The sequence below is a fragment of the Pinus tabuliformis genome, chromosome 6 (genome assembly GCF_031772625.1).
Source record: "Pinus tabuliformis cultivar Carrire ecotype Pingquan chromosome 6, CPIR1, whole genome shotgun sequence".
Taxonomy (NCBI): Eukaryota; Viridiplantae; Streptophyta; class Pinopsida; order Pinales; family Pinaceae; genus Pinus; species Pinus tabuliformis.
The window spans coordinates 1379925630-1379945923 of NC_142292.1; the positions used below are offsets into that span (position 1 = coordinate 1379925630).

Here is a 20294-nt window from a genome sequence, read left to right on the forward strand (position 1 = left end):
AAGGAAAATTTGCCCCTTAGGGAGCTCAATGGCTCAACCTTGTTAAGCATGTTGTTCTTATCAATCTCAAGCATGGGAAGGAGTCCTAAAAAAATTAAGGGAAATTTGCCTCTTAAGTAGCTCAATGGCCAACCTTGTTAGGCATGTTGTTCTTATCAAGGCAATTATTTCTACTCAGCCTTTATAACAAATATCAGCGCTCCCTGCTCCACAAAGAAACAATACACTAACATATTCACTTTTAATTCACCTTTATTAAAAATAAGAAATATATTCACTTTTAATTGTCACCTTTATTAAAAATAAAAAATATATTCATTGTATTAAAAACGTCAAAATATTTTCTCCCCCCTTCAAATCAGCAAAACTTACCCAAAAAAAAAAAAAAAAAAAAAAAAATATATATATATAATCAAATAGAAATTTAAATAAATTCACACTACCATTAATGCAAAATACAATCAAATAACCAATCGTATTCTAACATTTACACAATCGTATTCTAACATTTACACTAACATATTCACTTTTAATTCACCTTTATTAAAAATAAGAAATATATTCACTTTTAATTGTCACCTTTATTAAAAATAAAAAATATATTCATTGTATTAAAAACGTCAAAATATTTTCTCCCCCCTTCAAATCAGCAAAACTTACCAAAAAAAAAAATATATATATATATAATCAAATAGAAATTTAAATAAATTCACACTACCATTAATGCAAAATACAATCAAATAACCAATCGTATTCTAACATTTTACACAATCGTATTCTAACATTTACACAGTATCATTGGTGCATATACAAACTAGTACTCTAACTACATTCACACACTACCATCATTGCATCACCGGAACAATTAGGTATGAATCCTAGCGTTAAATAAATAAACTATACACGCAAGAATACTATACATAAACCTCCCTGTATTGGCTCAATAATTAATCAAACAGTGTTAAAAAAAAACCTAGTGTCAAAAGAAAAACACAACAAAAACATACTATCCATGTATACATTACACTTTATGCATTGTCTTGCACATATATACACTTCATGCATTGTCTTGCACATATATACACTTCATGCATTGTCTTTAACACATGCATACACCACATGCATTGTCTTAAGAATACTAGCTGGATTTAAAACATGCCTACACCACATGCATTGTCTTGATGATGAATGATGAACAATACCTAGCTAATTTAAAACGTGCGCACACCACATGCAATCTTCATGCATCAATGCAATGATTCCAGAAAAGCCACATCAAATCTAAGAAAAAATATTAAAGATCATAAACTTACATCATCTCATTATAAACTTGTACATTATCTCGATGCATCAATGCAATAAATCCAGAAAAGCCACGTCAAATCTAAAAAAATACCTAAATAACATCATAAACTTAAAAGTTTAAATAAAATTAATCAAGAAAAACTACATCAAATCTAAACCACATACAAATCTAAATAACAACGTAACCTTAAGAAGCCAAGCGCACTTACAAGCGATCTCATAAAATTCAATATCTAAATAACGACGTAACCTTAAAGCCAAGCGCACTTACAAGCGATCTCATAAAATTTGAAACAGTAGTGACACGTATAAAACTGTCACAAACTGCATGCACAATGTAATTTTATTTATGTTTACACAAGATTAACCACAAGTAACTTCAAACACACTGATTTCCTAAAAAACCTCCAAACAAAAGCAAACCTCGGGTATTTCCTCACATGGTTCAAACCAGCCATAACTTCTAATAGCCATTTCAAAAGCCTCCATCTTTTACATTAATAAAAATAAAAGTAAACAACAAGAGATCTCATAAAATTTGACACAGTAATGACACGTATTAAACTGTCACATGGTTCAAACCAGCCATAACTTCTAATATCCATTTCAAAAGCCTCCATCTTTTACATTAATAAAAATAAAGTAAACAAGAGATCTCATAAAATTTGACACAGTAATGACACGTATTAAACTGTCACAAACTGCACGCATACAATATAATTTTATTTTATGTTTACACAAGATTAACCAGAAGCGACTAAAAACACATTGATTTCCTAAAAACCTCGAAAAAAAGCAAACCGAAGTATTTCTTCACATGGTTCAATCCACCCATAACTTCTAATGGCCATTTCAAGAGCCTCCATCTTCTACATTAATAAAAATGGAAGTAAACAAATTATCATCGTAACAATCATTCGAACAAGGAGATTAAGCATAAAACAAAACAAAAGAAAAAACTACGCATAAAAAAGTAAAGGTTGCTCAAAGAAACACTTTTCTAATGATTTTCGCATGGTTCAAACCACCCATAACTTTTAATAGCTATTTCAAAAACCTTTATCTTCTACATTAACAAAAATAAACAGAAGACAAAATAGAATAGACAATTAAAGAAAAAAAAAAATAAAAAATAAAAAAAAAAAAAAAAATTATCATCATAACAATCATTCAAATTCAAACCAGAAGATACATAATAAAAACAAAAAAACAAAAAACAAAAAACAAAAAAACCATAAGGTTTTGTCAAAATAAAGAACTAAACTAATAAAATGTAAAGACAGTCCTAAGCATGACAATCTGTCATCATTTATCACATGAAGGGACACATAATTAGCCCATACCTTGCTAACTCATACCTTGCACACACAGTTAACCCATATACTATTCATCACATGCAAATATACTATTCATCACATGCAAGGCACACACTGTCAACCCATAATTTATGCTAAATTGGTCATAGACAAACATATATAAATTTTTCAAAAGCATCATAAACTAGGTCAGAGACAAACACCAACTACTATTTTGTTAGTAGTATAGAGATCAGAGACCTAATACCAGCTAGGTCAAAGACAAACCACTACTATTTTGTTAGTAGAATAGAGGTGTGATAGTAGTATCGGCTAGGTCAGAGACAAACCCAATTACTAACTCAACTACTAACTATTCTGTTAGTAGTATAGAGGTGTGAAATAACCCTGTGCATAGGAGAGGTGTCAGTAGTATAGAGGTGTTTTTGGAGAGGTGTGAGTAGTATAGAGGTGTTTTTGTTAGTAGAATAGAGGTGTGATAGTAGTACCGGCTAGGTCAGAGACAAACCCCAACTACTAACTCCACTATTTTGTTAGTAGTATAAAGGTGTGAAATAACCCTGTGCATAGGAGAGGTTTTGTTAATAGTATAAAGGTGTGAAATAACCCTGTGCATACGAGAGGTTTTGTTAGTAGTATAAAGGTGTGAAATAACCCTATGCATAGGAGAGGTGTGAAATAAACATGTGCATAGGAGAGGTGTGATAGTAGCATAGAGGTGTGAAATAACCCTGTGCATAGGAGAGGTGTGAGTGTGATAGTGGTATAGAGGTGTGAAATAAACCTACGCATAGGAGAAAACATAGGTCAGACAAACCCATAGTTTTGTCAAACTCAATTTCACATCACAAACATAAAATGTGAAACCATAGCTTTGTCAAACTCAATTTCACATCACAAACCAAACATAAAGAGATGTGAAATAATCATGGGATCCTTATCAAGCACATTATTGAAAACATAAAGAATCATGGGATCCTTATCAAGCACGTTATTGAAAACATAAAGATGTGAAACATTCATGCACCAAAGATGTTTCAAAATTATGTCCAAAGCCAAATTTCACTATCAACGCGCAACCTCAACATTACATCAAATAGCACCTCCACCCCGCGCAACCTCAACATTACATCAAATGGCACCTCCACCCATAAAAGAAATGGACATCGAATGGCACCTCCACTCGTAAGACATGACATCAAATGACACCTCACCTCATAAGACATTCAAATGACACCTCACCTCATAAGACATTACATCAAATGGCACCTCCACCCGTAAAACATTATATCAAATGGCACCATAAAACATTATACATCAAATGGCACCATAAAACATTATACATCAAATGGCACCTCCACTCATAAAACATTATATATCAAATGGCACCATAAAACATTACATCAAATGGCACCATAAAACATTACATCAAATGGCACCTCCACTCTAAGACATGACATCAAATGGCGCCTCAACTCACCTCAACTCGTGAAACATTATATCAATGGAACCATAAGACATTACATCAAATGGCACCTCCACTCATAAAACATTATATCAAATGGCAATACAAGACATTACATCAAATGGCACCTCCACTAGTAAAACATTATATCAAATGGCACCATAAGACAGTACATCAAATGGCACCTCCACTTAAAACATCATATCAAATGGCACCACCACTCGTAAAACATAACATCAAATGGCATCCCCACTAACAAAATATAACATCAAATGCAAATTGCAATTGCAAAAGCCCAAGGAGTACAAAACAGGCTTCCTCCATGAGAAACAAACAAAGCTTCCTCCATGAGAACAAACAAAGCAGCAGCCTCCATTAAGATATAATAATATAGATAGAGAATAGATAAACAAAGGCCTAAGAAATAATAGACAATTAAAAAAAAAAAATTAAAAAAAAAAAATAATAATAAATAAAATAGAAATAAAGATAACAAAACAAGCGAAAATAGAACCAAACAAAAAAAACAAACAAACAAACAAATAATTAAAAAAACAAGAACATAAAAGGATTAAAAAAAAAAAAAAACAAAACAAAACAAAACAAAAAAAAAAAAAACTGTATTCAACAATTATACAGCAAGCATCATTCAACATTAACTGCTATTGACTTATGAAACAAATTACAACATATACCAGTATACAACAATTATACTTTCACATATTTTGGTAAATAAAACATTGTTTTTACTTAATTTGATCATATTTTCGGTATATGTTCATTAATTGATTTGCATACTGATTTTAATCCTATTTTTGGTGATACATTGACTAGTTGATTTAACTGATTTCAGGTAAGCTAAACTTGTCCAATCTGCATAAACCAGCATGTGATGGGCTTATTATGCTAATAAAACATGCTCACGAAACACGCTTCACTGTGCTAGAAAAATATGCTAAAGGAAAATATGTGAAACGCGTCTCAATTCGAAAGTAAGGTACACTTTACGGCTAAATTCAACGCATAATAGAGCTGATTCCAACTATACATTCACCGGTATTAGCAAAATTAAAGACTCCAGATGTAATTTCAGTCTACTCAGCCTTTGTGAGAATTAAAGGCTAAACGAGGTAACTTCGCATGAAATATTGGATCGTATTGAATACGAATTAAAGAATATGTATCAAGAAGCCCTTAAAATATAAAAGGCGTATCTTGATTCTTCGTGTCAATAACTGTTTAGAATTTGGGAGCAAGTGGCGTAACATTACAGACGAAATACGAGAATTTTCTCAAGGAAACTCAGATGTTGTGTCTCTCAATCAAATGGTTGAATTTACTCCAATATGGTTTTTCAGAAGGGTGAGTACTGAAGGTCTTCCAATCAAAAAGTCCAATTTACTCCAATATGGTTTTTCAGAAGGGTGAGTACTGACAGGTTAAAAAAGCATCCGATTCATATTCAAGACTAGCCAAATATATCTCGATTACAGAGTCAATAAACCTGTCAAGGTCTTATGAAGAGATTGCAACGTATTCTGCGTAGGATTTTGACATTTTACTGGCTTTTACAATGTAGAATACAATTAGTTGCATTAAAGAAACCATAAAATCTAGAACCACTGAAACTCATAAATGGTTGCCAAAGAAACAAAAACTAACAAAACAACAAACAACAACAGATCAAATAAAAAAAAAAATTTCCTGGAAATTATCCACAAGATATCTACAACTATAATATACAATATATGAATAAGTATCAATCCTCATTGTACCCACACAAAAAACAGAGAACACATATCGTAATGAACAGCTCATCAAATTTATAACAGTTCACTTTTCAAACAGTATATTCAATCTTCAAAAATAAATAGACTTTCAAGTCAGTTGCTTGAACATCTAACAAAATCCAGCAGGCTTAAATCCACCATATGAAGTTTAATCACTAAGGAAATACGCAATATGGTGGTTCATTTAGAATGTACTGCGACCAGAAATCAGAGTTGCATAACTCACATAACAAATCAGTACATATTCAAAGTAGCAGTCTAATAAGTACATAGGAGGCAATTATATATCAAAAAATGGTGATCTTAAATGGCGCACATATTTCAGATAACTGAAGCTTAGGCCCTTTCGCCACGAATCCTTCTAGCCAGTTGTATATCCTTGGGCATAATAGTAACCCTCTTAGCATGAATAGCACACAAGTTGGTATCTTCGAATAGACCCACAAGGTAAGCCTCAGCGGCCTCCTGCAAAGCTAAAACCGCATGGCTCTGGAAACGCAGATCCGTCTGAAACCAACACATTTCCAAACCTTTTAGGAGACTATTCAAAAACAACCAAACATAAAGAAAACAAAATTTAATGACTTACTCATTCATTTTAACCAAACAAATAAATTATAATAATTTAGACTACCACTAAGGTACAAGTAAAGAATAACTTCAAAATATGGAAAGAACTTTGCACCGAAGAAGAAAGAAGCGCTTTTCAATTAAAAGTTGTTAATGTTCACAGCAACTAATTACTTTTGACTTTTTAAACTCTGAAATCAAACAGGGAGAGTACAAAAATAATCAACCATGCAGTAATAGCCATTCTGAAGGCTATCCAAGTTTCCAGAAAAATACCTTGAAATCCTGCGCAATTTCTCGAACCAATCTCTGGAAAGGCAGCTTTCGGATAAGAAGCTCAGTACTTTTCTGGTATTTTCGAATTTCACTGCAACCCAACCAAAAGATTACTTGTTTCAGAAATAAATTTACAAAAGAAAACGCACTAAGATAGAAAAACATTTGAGAAACTATCGCAAGATTTCACACAGTTTCAGAACACTAAAAATCATCAATGCTTAGATTCATCTAAAAATAAATTAAACCAGTGACAAATAGCATGCCCTTACATAACACAAAACCACTTACCGAAGAGCAACAGTACCGGGACGATATCTGTGTGGCTTCTTCACACCACCGGTGGTGGGAGCAGACTTGCGAGCAGCCTGAAACATTTAAAACACTAACATTAAGAACCCTAATATCTATTAATCGAAACCCTAAAGGCCAATAATTAAAACCCTAGCAGTCTATGAGGAAAAAAGAAAAGGTAAAATTGAACCAAACTGGAGGCAAACACTAACCTTGGTGGCGAGCTGCTTCCTGGGAGCCTTTCCTCCCGTGGACTTACGAGCTGTCTGCTTGGTACGAGCCATGGAGCCAAACTAAACCTTCGTATGAGGATTCGAAATAACAGTCTGTGCCATAAGAAAGACATTACAGAAAACTCAGACACATAATCATGAATACCCACACAAAAAAAACCCATTGCAGATCCATGTTTGCCACCAGCCACCATAGATCCCACCATAGATCCGCGGACATCATAACAAAATATTAACCTTGGGGTTTCTGGTAGAGCCTCGCCTCCGGACCACGCTAGAGAGAACCCGTTAACGAACAAGAATAATGTTAAAGGCGTGCGAAAATGAATATATACCCATAAACCTCGTTTACTTGATATCGTATATAACTTGGCCGCTTTGTTTTAGTGCTCTTGTTAACCGCCGCGTCTCTCGATCGACTCTTGTGTTTCTTTTGGCTATGATCTGACGGTCCGATTTTCTTATCGATTGAAATCGACGGTAGAAAATTTTTGTTAGTGATCCTCGGCCTTTTATCTCATTGGTCACTTTGGTGAAGCCATGGATCGAGTCCGCCCTCTTCGAAAGTGTTGAATAAGATTTTTGTGTTTTCTTATGTTACGAGGATTTTGTCAACCAAGATTATCCAAGTTTCATATGGACAATGACTTGGCAAAGGGACCAACCAATCACATGGGAGGCATTTATGTTGAGGGTTGCTAACCTGGACTAGAGGATGGGCACCTCAAAAAGGTTTCTTTGGGTTGATATTTTCCCCTGGGTTAAATCATGGGTTTTTGGGTTGATATTTTTCCTTGGGTTAAATCAAGGGTTTTTGGCAAGGTAAGTAGTTTGCTACATAGCCTTTAATGTTTTTTTTATGATGGGGTGTGCATTTTTGGATTGATTAATGTTTTATAAGTGGAGGTTTAGTACTCACTTTCTAGACACAATTGGGTTTGAATTTTTAGGTTTTATTAATTAAATATTTAAGACATATTTGGGGTTTTTTTTCTTGTTCATTAGTTTGTATTTCTTTTTTTTCATTAGTCTGTGTTTTGATTCTAATCATTTCACTATGTTGCAAGAGATTGCAAATTTGATTTTTTTAAAGAGATAATCGGGGATGATCATTTTGATCCATTCAAGTATGAGTTTATTAGAATTGGAATTTACTTTTCAACTCAACTCAAAAGGATTTTACCTTGAGTCACTCTTGAGTTAGAGTATTAAATATGTTTTAGATTGTGTTGGTGTCTTTTATAAAAAATCAAAAGATTAAGAATTTTGTTGCCTCAACCAATTCTTCACCTTTATGGAGTAGGACAAAGGGACCACTAAAGAGGATGATCAATAAGCAATAAACCAACATACCATGGCTAACAACAATCTAATCTTTATGAATGCTCTATGTGACAAAGGCCCCTTCCACTAAAACTAATCGACTAAGTCATAATTCTAGCTTGGCCATGATTTATTACCCATGTGCAATCCCTTAGTGAATGCAATTTTGTAGAAGTAACTTATGTCCCTCATTTCCTTCTAATTAACACCTTGATAACCCATTTAGTGCATAATGCATAAGCCTAGGTGTGGCTTTTAATGATTCCAACCCCCAAAACCTAAGGGTGTAACAAATAATCAAATTGATACAGTGGAAACATTTGCATCATATTTTCCCAAAGATTGTTGGTAGGCACTAGTTGATAGAACCCAATGTGAGGAATGGAATACATGGGTGGCAACCAAGATCTTATTTCATATTTGGAAACTAACAACTTGAGGCATTGACTTAGTCCAACAGTACCCAAATTTATTTTCCACTCTATGGATAATCATGTCCTAAATTAAGTCTCAATGTGAAGCTTGAAAGGCAAAGGGGATACTAAATAATTTAAAAATTTAATGATTGAATATAAAGACCACACATTCTCAACAAACCAACTACGGAGATCCAAGGGATTCTATCCTAAATAATGAATTTCAAGCCACTTAATCATGTATCCTAGATAAACCCAAAAATGAAGATAAACCACCATGTTTCCATAAATTATTGCATTTGATCTAAGGCACCAGGGAATGAATAATTTAACAAATACCTGGCTTTATGTTGAGGACGTAGATGAGCATCCTTGTCATGTGAATAAATAAGTTGCACACCTTTTGATCACTATTGTCGAAAGACAAACAAGTTGAAGCATTTGAGAAAAGGGTTTTCATGCATAGAGAATGGATGGAAACTCGTGGGATTGAAAATGGATAAAATAATAAGTCATTAAACCCTTTCATAATCATTTTCAAAGTCAATTTCAAGGAAGAAGGCATCAAGACCTAAGTATTACCCCACTCCATGCCTTCTCAATATACAAGAATAACATTATCCAAGTGAAATGCCCCCTAATGAGTTGTGTTTGTTATGGATGCATTCGTTTGGATGGAAATGCTTGATTGACATGGTAAGGCTCTTGGTCACAATGTCAACTAGGTTTAACCCTAGTGGTTGGGACGAATGATTATTATTCTTCCCACCCTATTTCAATCCCCACAAGTGACATGTTGAACTCTTAGTGAATATCATTGTAATGCCTTTGAGCCTTGTTGTTTATCAACCTTTTGCCCTGAAGAGTCTAATTCTTACTATGGGTACCATCCTTGAAATAAGGGGAAGTACTTGGGGGCTTTTCACGGGTATTTGACCTAGTAAAAAAAGGGCCTTGGCTATGATGTTGCAATAAATATTCAAGAGAAAGATCAGTGTCCCATTAATAATGAGGTCCCTGTCCCTAGGTATGGGGATAAACAAATAATTCATTTGTTTATGCTAATCCCTGATTCTTGTTCTTATTATCACAAAATCTAGTAGCCTACTGCAAAGCCTCTCTAGGCACTCTAGGTTAAGAGAAACTATGAAGCCAGCTACCACTATCACCTCAGCGGTTGTTTCCCTATTGTTAAGGGGATGTGTGTTATCCCCACAAGGGAAGCATCCCCAACAAGTGTTGGAGATTAAGTAACCCAAGGATTCCAAGCTAAATACCCTCAAAGGAACATGTTCATTGGACACCCCAAAACAATATTCAATAAGGTAGCATTCAAGGTGAATTGAAGTCATGAGTTTAGATAAACTATTATTAAGTTTAGAGGTCTAAAAAAAGTCTTTGAGATGCTCAAATAGATATAGACCTATGCTACTGTAATTAATGTTTGTTGTTATAAATTAGGGTTTAAAAGATAGTGCTACTATACCAATATACTCAGATCTGAGGGCTATCACAGCAAGGTAATAGGGAGAAAATGATGGGGACACACGACAAAGCAAGAAAGGAGGCAAACATGTTGGACAGCAGCCCAGACTCAGAGAAACAAGACTTAGACAGTGCTCAAATATGCCACGAGCCGTTGGATCTGGACCCCTGGGCAGCAGATCGATCCTTCCCTCAGACGGTTCCACATCCCACTAAGGTGGATCTCTTACAAATCTTCACGGGTTTCTGCATCCACCGTATCTGCTTGGTTTAGGCAAATGGTCAACGGATCTATGGTGTTAATAGCACCGGAGTCGGCAACCTACATGATCTAGAGGTAAGGAACAGCAAGCCCTTCTTATTTTTTAAACACAATCTTGAGTCTGGCCCCGCTGCTCATGCATGGGCACTGTTCGGATCTGGGTCAACCTATCATGCCAAGGAAGGTGAAAAAACCCTCAAATTTGTAAACGATATGATAAATCTGGTATACAAAGGTCTAATCTACCCACCAAAAGTTCAGATCTAGGGGCAGCTAAGCGCAGAAACAACACCCCGACTTGACCCACAAGCCCAAATCGCAGAAGTGAGTTGAGGACAAACCCAGTCGGACTTAAACCCTAGAGAGGAGGATTACATACAGTTCTTCATTAAAGCACCAAAAGGCAGACATTACTGCCTAAGGTTATGGAAGGGCAGCAACATCTAGGATCTACGGAATAAAATACAGAACCTACTTGGCATACCAAAACAAGGGCAAAATTTGTTATACATGGGGTGCAGCCTACAGGACAACTACACCCTCCAGGATTACAACATAACCACATATTCGACCATCATCATCAACCTTCGTTTGAGAGGTGGATGTTCTGGAACCAGCTCAAAGAACGCAAACTACAAGAACACAGGCTCCTTCAAGGATGTTATCAAGGGTAAAGGGAAAGCGCAAGCCAGCCCTACAACATCCCTGTACTTCCTGGGCCATACATTGTTGAACAAAAAACTGAGAATTCGACGCTCACCATTGTAATGCCTAAGGTAACTGCTCTGTACTCAAATCTATATGCCCACTTAGTTATTTGTAGATTCAATGGGTATTGGCCCAAATCTAGCGACCCGCACCACTGGATCCACACTACCTGGACACCAAACTGCGATATTTACTTATGCCCAAAAGGTTTCTTTATAATAAGATTCTGCTCAATACAGGATAAGGAATACATCCTTAATAAGGGGCCATGGTTCTGGGGCAACGCAGGACTCTTTATCACCCCATGATTTCCAGATTTCGACGCCAATACAATGGTGGTATCAAAGATGCTAGTATGAGTTAGGTTGCATAACCTTCCACTACACTTCTGGTACCACAAGGCTTTAATCGCTATAGGCAATACCCTAGGGAAATTTCTAAACATTGATGAAGACAGACTCACAAAGGGAATATTTACCTTCGCTAGAATATGTGTTGAAATATATCTCAGCTAGGGGCTACCAGAAAGTATAACACTGAACTTTAATAACACTCAGTGGATACAATCCTTGGATTACTAAAACACAACATTCCAATGCTGAGGATGCCTACAAACAGGCCACCTTCATAGTGCTTGTCCACAGGCAAGAAACATCCCCAATCGGAACAAGAAGCAACAGAGGAAGCCTAAAGGATGGCAAAATACAGAGCCATTGGAAGAAGAAGAAGACACAACAGACACTACAGAAGACAAAGCAGAAAAGGATGAACAAAAAATCCAGCACAACATGCAAGAGCAAGAGGAAGACCCCAGTAACCCATTGCAGCAACACGATCCCCAGACAACAGGAAAGGAAATAACTGGCAACAAGAGAACTCATGGATCAGAAGGATCTGAGTCGGACAAGGACTCTCCCATAACTATAACAGAAAATCAGCTCTCCATTGTAACTACTACCCCCAACTCTGGGGGATGGCGTAAGGTGGAGAAAAAGAAAGGGAGAAAAGAATAGTTTTTTATTTTAATTTTAATTTTTTTTGTTGTTTTCTGTGAAAACATGAACAGTGTTTCTACATATGCTTATTAGCATCTACAAAATGTAATTTTATCTTATGAATAAAATTACAATTTTTTCTACGGAAAAAAAAAAAATAAATAAATAAAAAAAAATAAACTAAATAATAAATAAAAATATATTTTAAAAATAATAATAATATTAGGGTTTAAAATAAAGGCAATTTACAACATGTAAAATTTATGTCAACAATAATAAAAACAACCCACAAGTGATGATAAACTATAAATTATCAAAGGCTATTCCATGGGAAAACAAGGGAAAATATAAAAGCAAAATTTCAATGACTAAAAATGCAAAAAACAACTATGAAACCCTAGATGTAAGCTTTAGAATTATGGTTGAAAAGATGCATAAAAATGACATGTTTCCTTTTTCAATTCAAGAGATGCAAAGCCTAACCCTAGGACTATCACATTTAAGGTATTTTATGTTCTTTAATGTAGATATTTCCGTAATCTAACCCTACTTTACCATTGGAAAAAAGAACAAGAAAATATTAAAATTTTAAAGATTGGCATACAAAGACTAGTGCCTTATCAATATTATGGTTATGGAGTCAAGAAAGGGTGAAGTCAAAGTTGGAAGACCTTGGGTGGAGTGAGTAAGAGATGTCCTCTCAATAAAACCCTATTGATTTTCAATCAATTGGAGATTTAAGGTCGATGAATGGTGGATGAATGTTATTATAAGTTTCCTTAATGAATACTAGGTGACATATCTTGCAAAGGAGATTTTAGAGCCATAAAATATTCAACATATCATGAAAACTTCATACAAAACCTAATTCTACAACATTGTCAATTGGAAGAAGATATAATAAAAATATCACATTTCATCATAGCATCACTTCACCAATTCAAGAGAAAATCTTCCAAGCAATTTTATCCTCACTGAGGTAATTTGTTATCCTTCAGTAATCCATTGAATCTAAGAGACAAAAGAACTAATGTGCACTCTCTCACTAGATAAATAATTAGTGTGTGTGACAATGATCCTCCCAAATCAACTTCCCTCTAGTTATATGAGAGCAACCAAGTCATTTTAGGGAAAAATTAGACTAGAATCCCTAGAAAAATATTTTAAATGTTTACAAGTTAAATAGGCCACAAGTAATTATTTCAATGATAAAACATAACCAAAAACCTCCTTTTAGCCTACATGTGTGAGCAAGAGACTCTCTAAGGGTGACATCATCCTCTAATGGTGAATATCTCCATCAAAATGGTGCTAAGGATGGGTCAAAAGAGTGCTCCCTGCTCTAAGCCATCTCCTCATCAACAAATGTGCATCATCAAGCAAAACCATCCTCACCATTATGTGGTCATCAATCAAGCCCACGTCATCACTCTAGCCCTCATGAGGGTGATGTAATAAAGATATGGCGTGATGTAATCATCTAAAAAGGTGTACCATCTCCTTCAAAGGGGTTTCATCATCAATCTAGTCTAGGAGCAAGGAAATGCCCATCAAGAAGCTTAAATGCCAGTCTAGGGGTGTCTCGTAGTCTTTGGGGCACATCCTCTTTCTAACCAACGTTTGTGCTCCAATGATTAGCATTTTAAGCTCTAGAGGAAGAGAAGGTGGCCATCATCAATGTTGGATTCATCCCAAGGTCAATTTTCTTCTCTAAGTGGTTAACGTTCTAGTTATAATGCCTTGAAGTGTCATCAAGTGGGGTTTGGTGTGCTCTTTGAAGTGTTGGAGAAGTCTTAATCAATATTTCAAGAGAGAATAGTTATATTTGGGAGAAAACATCTAAAACATACCCTCAAAATCAAGTAATATCATTGTCATAGGTAAAGAAACAATAAGAGTATCACAATGGACCATATTCAATGCAAAAGGCACAAGAGTACTTCACAAAAGCATCATATTCAAATGTCTTTCTAGCTTAGGGTTTGTAATCAAGTTACCATGCTTAGATATGGAGGGTTATCTAGAGGCCCTATTAGGTGCTTCAAATCCTAGAGGGAGCAACAATTCCTAGACCAACACATCAATTAGAAGGTGTGATTTGATAGTGGTATGGTGGGGATTTACTTCATGGAAGATTCCATCGTATGTCTATTGGATATAAAATAACATTATTCTTAAGAGCTATAATGTGAAGAGAAAGCGATCATGGGACTTAAGTTACCCCTTTCCTCGGCTTAGTTTTAATATCCCTCTTGTGAGCCTTTTTCTTTAGTGATTTTTTTTATTGCATAGCTTGGGTCACAAGCTTTATTTATGCATTAATCGCCCCTTAAAGATGAAACAATTTATTTCTCATTAGGGTTGGGATATCAAGGTTCCTTTCATTTTAATTTGCTTATGTGTTAGCTAGGAACTGGGTAAGGGCTAATGAGTGGGGTAGAGCATAGGTCAGGATTTTGTCTGCGTACTTTATCATATCCCCAGCAATTTTTTCCATGTTCTCATAATGGCTCATGCACTTTCTTTTATTTTTGCTACATCAACCTCTTAGGGCATAGTTTCCACCCCCTATTAAAAAATGAGGCAAACAAGGGGCCAATACCAACGACAAATAACAATAAACCTAAAGATTGGGATATGGATACAGGGGATAGATAGAAAGTGTTAACTATGGACTATCATGGACACGCAACATCTATTAATTCCCCCTACTTGTGCCCCTCTTGAATAGTGGAAAGGAAGGCCTCAAATAAGATCACGTTGAACTAGGGGTTGGGGATAACCAACAAGGTGAAGCATTGTTATGAAACCAACTCACAAAAAGATAGAAAAGAAAGATCAACGCCTTAGAAATCAGCGTCTTCGAGGGGGCAACCTCCTTTACATTACACAAATGAACAATTCTTTGATGATACAAATGACAAAACCTCCTTTTTATATATAGGAGTCTAAGGGGTCACAATATAACTAAAGCCGACCTAACAATAATAATATAAGGGCACAAAATAACAATAGTGGGCTTCTATGGGGCACAATAATAACAATATGGGGACAATAGGGGCACAACAATAATAATAAGGGATACAATGACAATAGTAATGGGGGAATCACTAGTATTATAGGGACCTAACATGCCCCTCTCCTTCAAAAAAAAATTGTCCTCAACGCTTGAGTAGTTCTAGATGCTTCTGTATAAAATTCTCATCCTCCCATGTGGAATCTTCAACGGGTAAGTTCTTCCACTTGATGAGATACTCTGAAATTGATCGATTTCGTAGCTGTCGAGTTCTTGTTTCTTTTACTGTTTCAAGTTCCAATATGATTTTTCCTTCCTCATCAAGTTCTGGCAATATTGTTTGAACTGGGAGCTTGTCACCTATAACCTTCTTTAAGCATGACACATGGAAAACTAGGTGCACTCAGGAAGCTGCAGGAAGCTCTAATTTGTATTCCATAGTACCTATCTTTTGCAACACCTTGTACAGACCATAATACTTTGGTGATAATTTATTATCCTTCTTAGCTTGCTTGAGGGACATTTGTTTATATGGTTGTAGCCGTAGGAATACCCAGTCACCTACATCAAAACTTCTTTCGCTACGATGTTGATATGCCTATTGTTTCATTCTATTCTGTGCCAAGGTGAGGTTATCCTTTAAGAGTTGGAGAACTTGTTGTTGATGCTCGATGTGATCTTCCACTACTTGAACCTTAGATTTTTCTCTTAAATATGATGTGATGGATGGTGGATGATAGCCATAAAGTGTCATAAAGGGGGTCATTTTTGTTGTAGTATGGAAGGAAGTGTTATACCACCATTCAGCTAGAGGCAACCATTTGACCCATTATGTTTATTTATCAGATACAAAGCAACGAAGATATCCTTCCAAACATTTGTTTACTATCTCAGTTTTCCCATCAGATTGAGGATCATTAAGATGAACTATGAGCTAACTGAGTACCAAGACAAGAAAATAATTATGTCCAAAATTTTCTAGTGAAAATGGGATCTCTGTCGCTTACAATAATCTTTGGGTTTCCATGTAGCTTTTGAATTGTTTCCATAAATGCAGTAGAAATTGTACTCGCTTTAAATGGATGAGATAATGCACAAAAGTGTGCATACTTGGTAAGTCTATCAACTACCACCATGATAACACTCTTTCCTTCAGACTTGGGTAAACCTGTGATAAAATACATTGAAACCTCCTCCCAACGTTGGCTTGGAATGGATAAAGGTTGTAATAGACCTGGGGTCTTAATTGTTTCAACTTTATTTTGTTGGCAAACCAAACATTCTGCCACAAACTTTTGAATATCCAATTTAAGGCCATCCCCAAAAAATTCCTTCTTAACCCTGTGGTAAGTTTTTAGAAATCCTGAGTGCCCTCCTAAGGGAGAGGTGTGCAATTCCCTAAGAATCTTTTGTTTGAGTTGGGAATTCTTACATAGGTATAACATATCTTTGTACCATAAAGAATCATTTTTCTAGCTAAATGTATCGGATGTACTGAGATCTTGTTGTATCTTTTGAATGAGTGCCCACACTTCTTCGTCATTCTTCCATTCATCCCTTGCTTCATTTATACAATTTGGTTGGATAATAGAAATGGCGCAAAGAAATGCTTCCACATCCTCATCTTTTCTTGAGAGTGCATCTGCCACAACATTTTTCTTCCCTTTTTTGTAGATGATTTCAAAGTCATAACCCAACGTCTTTGTGACCCATTTTTGCTGCTTTTCTGAAGATAATCTTTGTTCTAAAAAGTATTTAAGACTATCATGATCTGTTTTTACCTTGAAGTGTCTTCCCATTAGGTAGGGTCGTCATTTCTTAAGTGCATGTAGTATTGCCAACATTTCCTTCTCATAAATAGCTTTTTGTAAATACTTTCCTTTGATTATACGATTTCTGAAAGTAATGGGTTTTCTTCTTACATTAAAACAACACCAATCCTATTTTTTGAGGCATCACATTCCACAATAAAGGTTTTCGTGAAGTCCGGTGTAGCTAAGACCGGTGCTTGGTGTTGTACCTCTGAGATAGTAGTAGGTCAGCTACCAATGTGAGAGCATCTAAAATAATTGTTTTGGGGTTTTTGGTTTTAGTTTTGGAAGACTAATGAATGAATACAGATGTAGAATTGAAATACTTAATCCTTTGGGTTATATTAATATCTCAGCGAAGGGTTGCTATAAAGCTTTACACAGTGATATAGATCAAAATAGTGGTAAGAAGAACAAATAAAATAATATGATTATCACAGTTTCTAGACTGTAAAACAGAACAATCATAAGTAGGAAAACCTTCTAAACTACGTTCCAAAGGTTCAAGGCAGTATACTTAAGCTTACATAAAATGCTGATGATTTATTGATTAGAGGGGATTAGCTAAACAAATAGTTCATTAATCCATTCTCTTAATAGATGATCACTTCATGAGCTTATAGGAATAAATTAAGACATAATTATTCCTACCTAGATATCTCTATAAGTCATAAGCATATGAAGAAAAACATAATGATTGGTAACTGGAAAAACTTACAGGATAACACAAAGTGTGTAAAACCAAATTCAGAATCGTCTGCTTTGTATTAAGGTTCCAAAAAGACTGAGTACATCATGTGTCTACAAAAGCTTCCTTCAAAGGTGGCTTCCAGGTTCAAAATAGAATAAACAATCACAACTTAACAAGCAATGAACTATGAACCTTGAACTTCGAACCCACAACAACTCGATAAGAGAGTTATTTATACAATAATGAAACTAGGAAAATATCCTAAAACTAATTAAGATTTATTATAGGAAAGGAAAGATCTTCATACAAGAACATAGGGGCAACTATTGAACTGCTTCTTGCTGTCCCTTTTATTCAGGTTGTGCTGGCTTTGTTGTTTGATATTTTGCCCTTTAAGCTGCTTTATTGTTTGTATCCTTTGCGCTAGTTGATTCCTTCATTTTGATCTTTCATCTAATACTTTTTAAACTATGTGAATATCCTTTGACCTTGTTGAGTAACCTTTACTGTGTTCCTTTTTACCTTTACTGTGCATTTCAGGTTTTTTTACTGTGTTTTTGAACAGTAAGATCTTCGTATTTGTCTTCAAACTGTATGTAGGCTTTTTTCTTTGTAAGCCTGGAACAGAAGTTTTTACCTGCAAAACACAGAAATTGTTAAGAAAACTGGCGACAGAGGAGGACATCAATGGCTTTATTGAGCTCAGGAGCATATTGGAAGGAGTCCAGAGCATATCGGGAGGTAAAATAATGGCTTTATTGGTCGCAGAGGCTTATGGAGGGTTTACTGCAAAAACAGGCAAAACAAAAGGAAATGGTGATTTTTTGTTTAAATGGAAAAACGACTTTCTTTTTGAAATATGGGGCAAAGTGAACAATGGTCTTTTTGTTGTTATGCGGGAGGTGGTTTTGGTTTTCATCGCATCGCTTTATGGGGCGTGGGCGGTTTTGGGAGGGGTCACCCGAAATAATCAGAGCCTGACACGTAGCAAGGGGAGGCCTGTGGAATACCGCTTTTCGGGCGGGTAATGCTCGTACAGAGAGCCAAGCAGAAATTGTTGAGGGCCGTTGGATTTGAATGCATTAGATCGGATGATGGTGGAGCAAAGGAGCAGTATGGAGCGAAGAGGAAAGAGCAATGGAGGGGCCTAGCAGTTAATCATGACGGTATGGGCTGTATTATGGTTAAAAACCGAGATTAGTGGGGTTTTATGTTTAAACCATAAAAACATTTTAACAACGAAATCTTTCGCAAAACAGATATGGCGGACTTGAAATAATATGAATGCGGGCGGATAAATGGCATTGGGTTTGGGCTCCCATCGCATATTGCAATCGGGGTTTAGCGAAGGAAGGCTCATCACAAAGAAATGCAATTAGGGCCGAAAGCGATATTGAAATAAATCAAAGTTAATACTGCGATCAGGTCTAGGTTCCCATCACAATCGGAGATCGCAACGGCGGAGGGTATATGCTTTAGTCGAGACTTGTGATAGGGACGGATGCAAAATGGCAATGGATTATGATATATATATTTGCATCGGGTCTGGGTCCATTGCAATCGCATATTGCAATGCGAGGAGAGTGTATGCACGTTGAAAGGTTTGCAATGCGATATTTCATGGAATACATAGTTTTATTATAAAATTTATGGTTTCGGGGTATTTTATAAAGGGAGTTAATATATACGGGAAAAGAGACTTTTAGGGGTTTAATACTATAGGTTAGTGTTAATATAAAATATGAGCTGAAAAGTGGAAATATACGCGAAAAGGGGAAATATATGAAATATAAGCGGAAAGGGGAAATACACTAAGTGTAATGTTTTTTTATGAGTTATTTGCTTTTCATATATGCATCAATACTTAGGGTAAACACTTTTTTGTGGGTTTTTTGGGTAAAAAGGGATTTTACATGGGGTTTTCACTTTTCCTGGGCAAAAAGGGTTTTGGTTTTAGGAAAAGGGTTTTTTTATGGAAAATGAATGGATATGAACTGTATGAAGGTAGGAAGGGGAAATTAGTGAATATAGAGATGAATAGGGATGAATGGGAAGTTAACTAATTGATCTTTTAGACCTTCATTTGTTTTGTGTAATTGAATCATTGACATAGAAACATATGGTAAAACATGATAATGTACCATTTGTCAAATGAATCATCAAACTTCTGCAACCTTTCTTCTACTTACCCTTTGCTTATCCTATCATTTTTTCTTCACTTAATGGGTGCATTTAAGCTAGCAAACCCTTTTCCTTTATTTTTATTTACAAAAGCAAACTATCTAATTCTAACCTTATAACATCCAAGGGCTCAGATTAAACTGATAAGCACCTTATT

At 35.5% G+C, this 20294-nt stretch overlaps 1 protein-coding gene across 1 annotated transcript; it reads right to left on the reverse strand.

The window, feature by feature from the left end:
- Positions 1–5905: 5905 nt before the first annotated feature.
- LOC149263767 (histone H3.3) lies at positions 5906–7524 on the reverse strand. The gene is made up of 5 exons (XM_089426678.1): positions 7487–7524; positions 7229–7342; positions 7014–7090; positions 6723–6813; positions 5906–6383 (listed from the first exon to the last, which is right to left on the reverse strand). The coding sequence occupies exons 2-5, from the start codon at positions 7298–7300 to the stop codon at positions 6213–6215; spliced, it is 411 nt and encodes a 136-aa protein (XP_089282804.1). The 5' UTR covers positions 7301–7342; positions 7487–7524; the 3' UTR covers positions 5906–6212.
- Positions 7525–20294: the final 12770 nt, after the last annotated feature.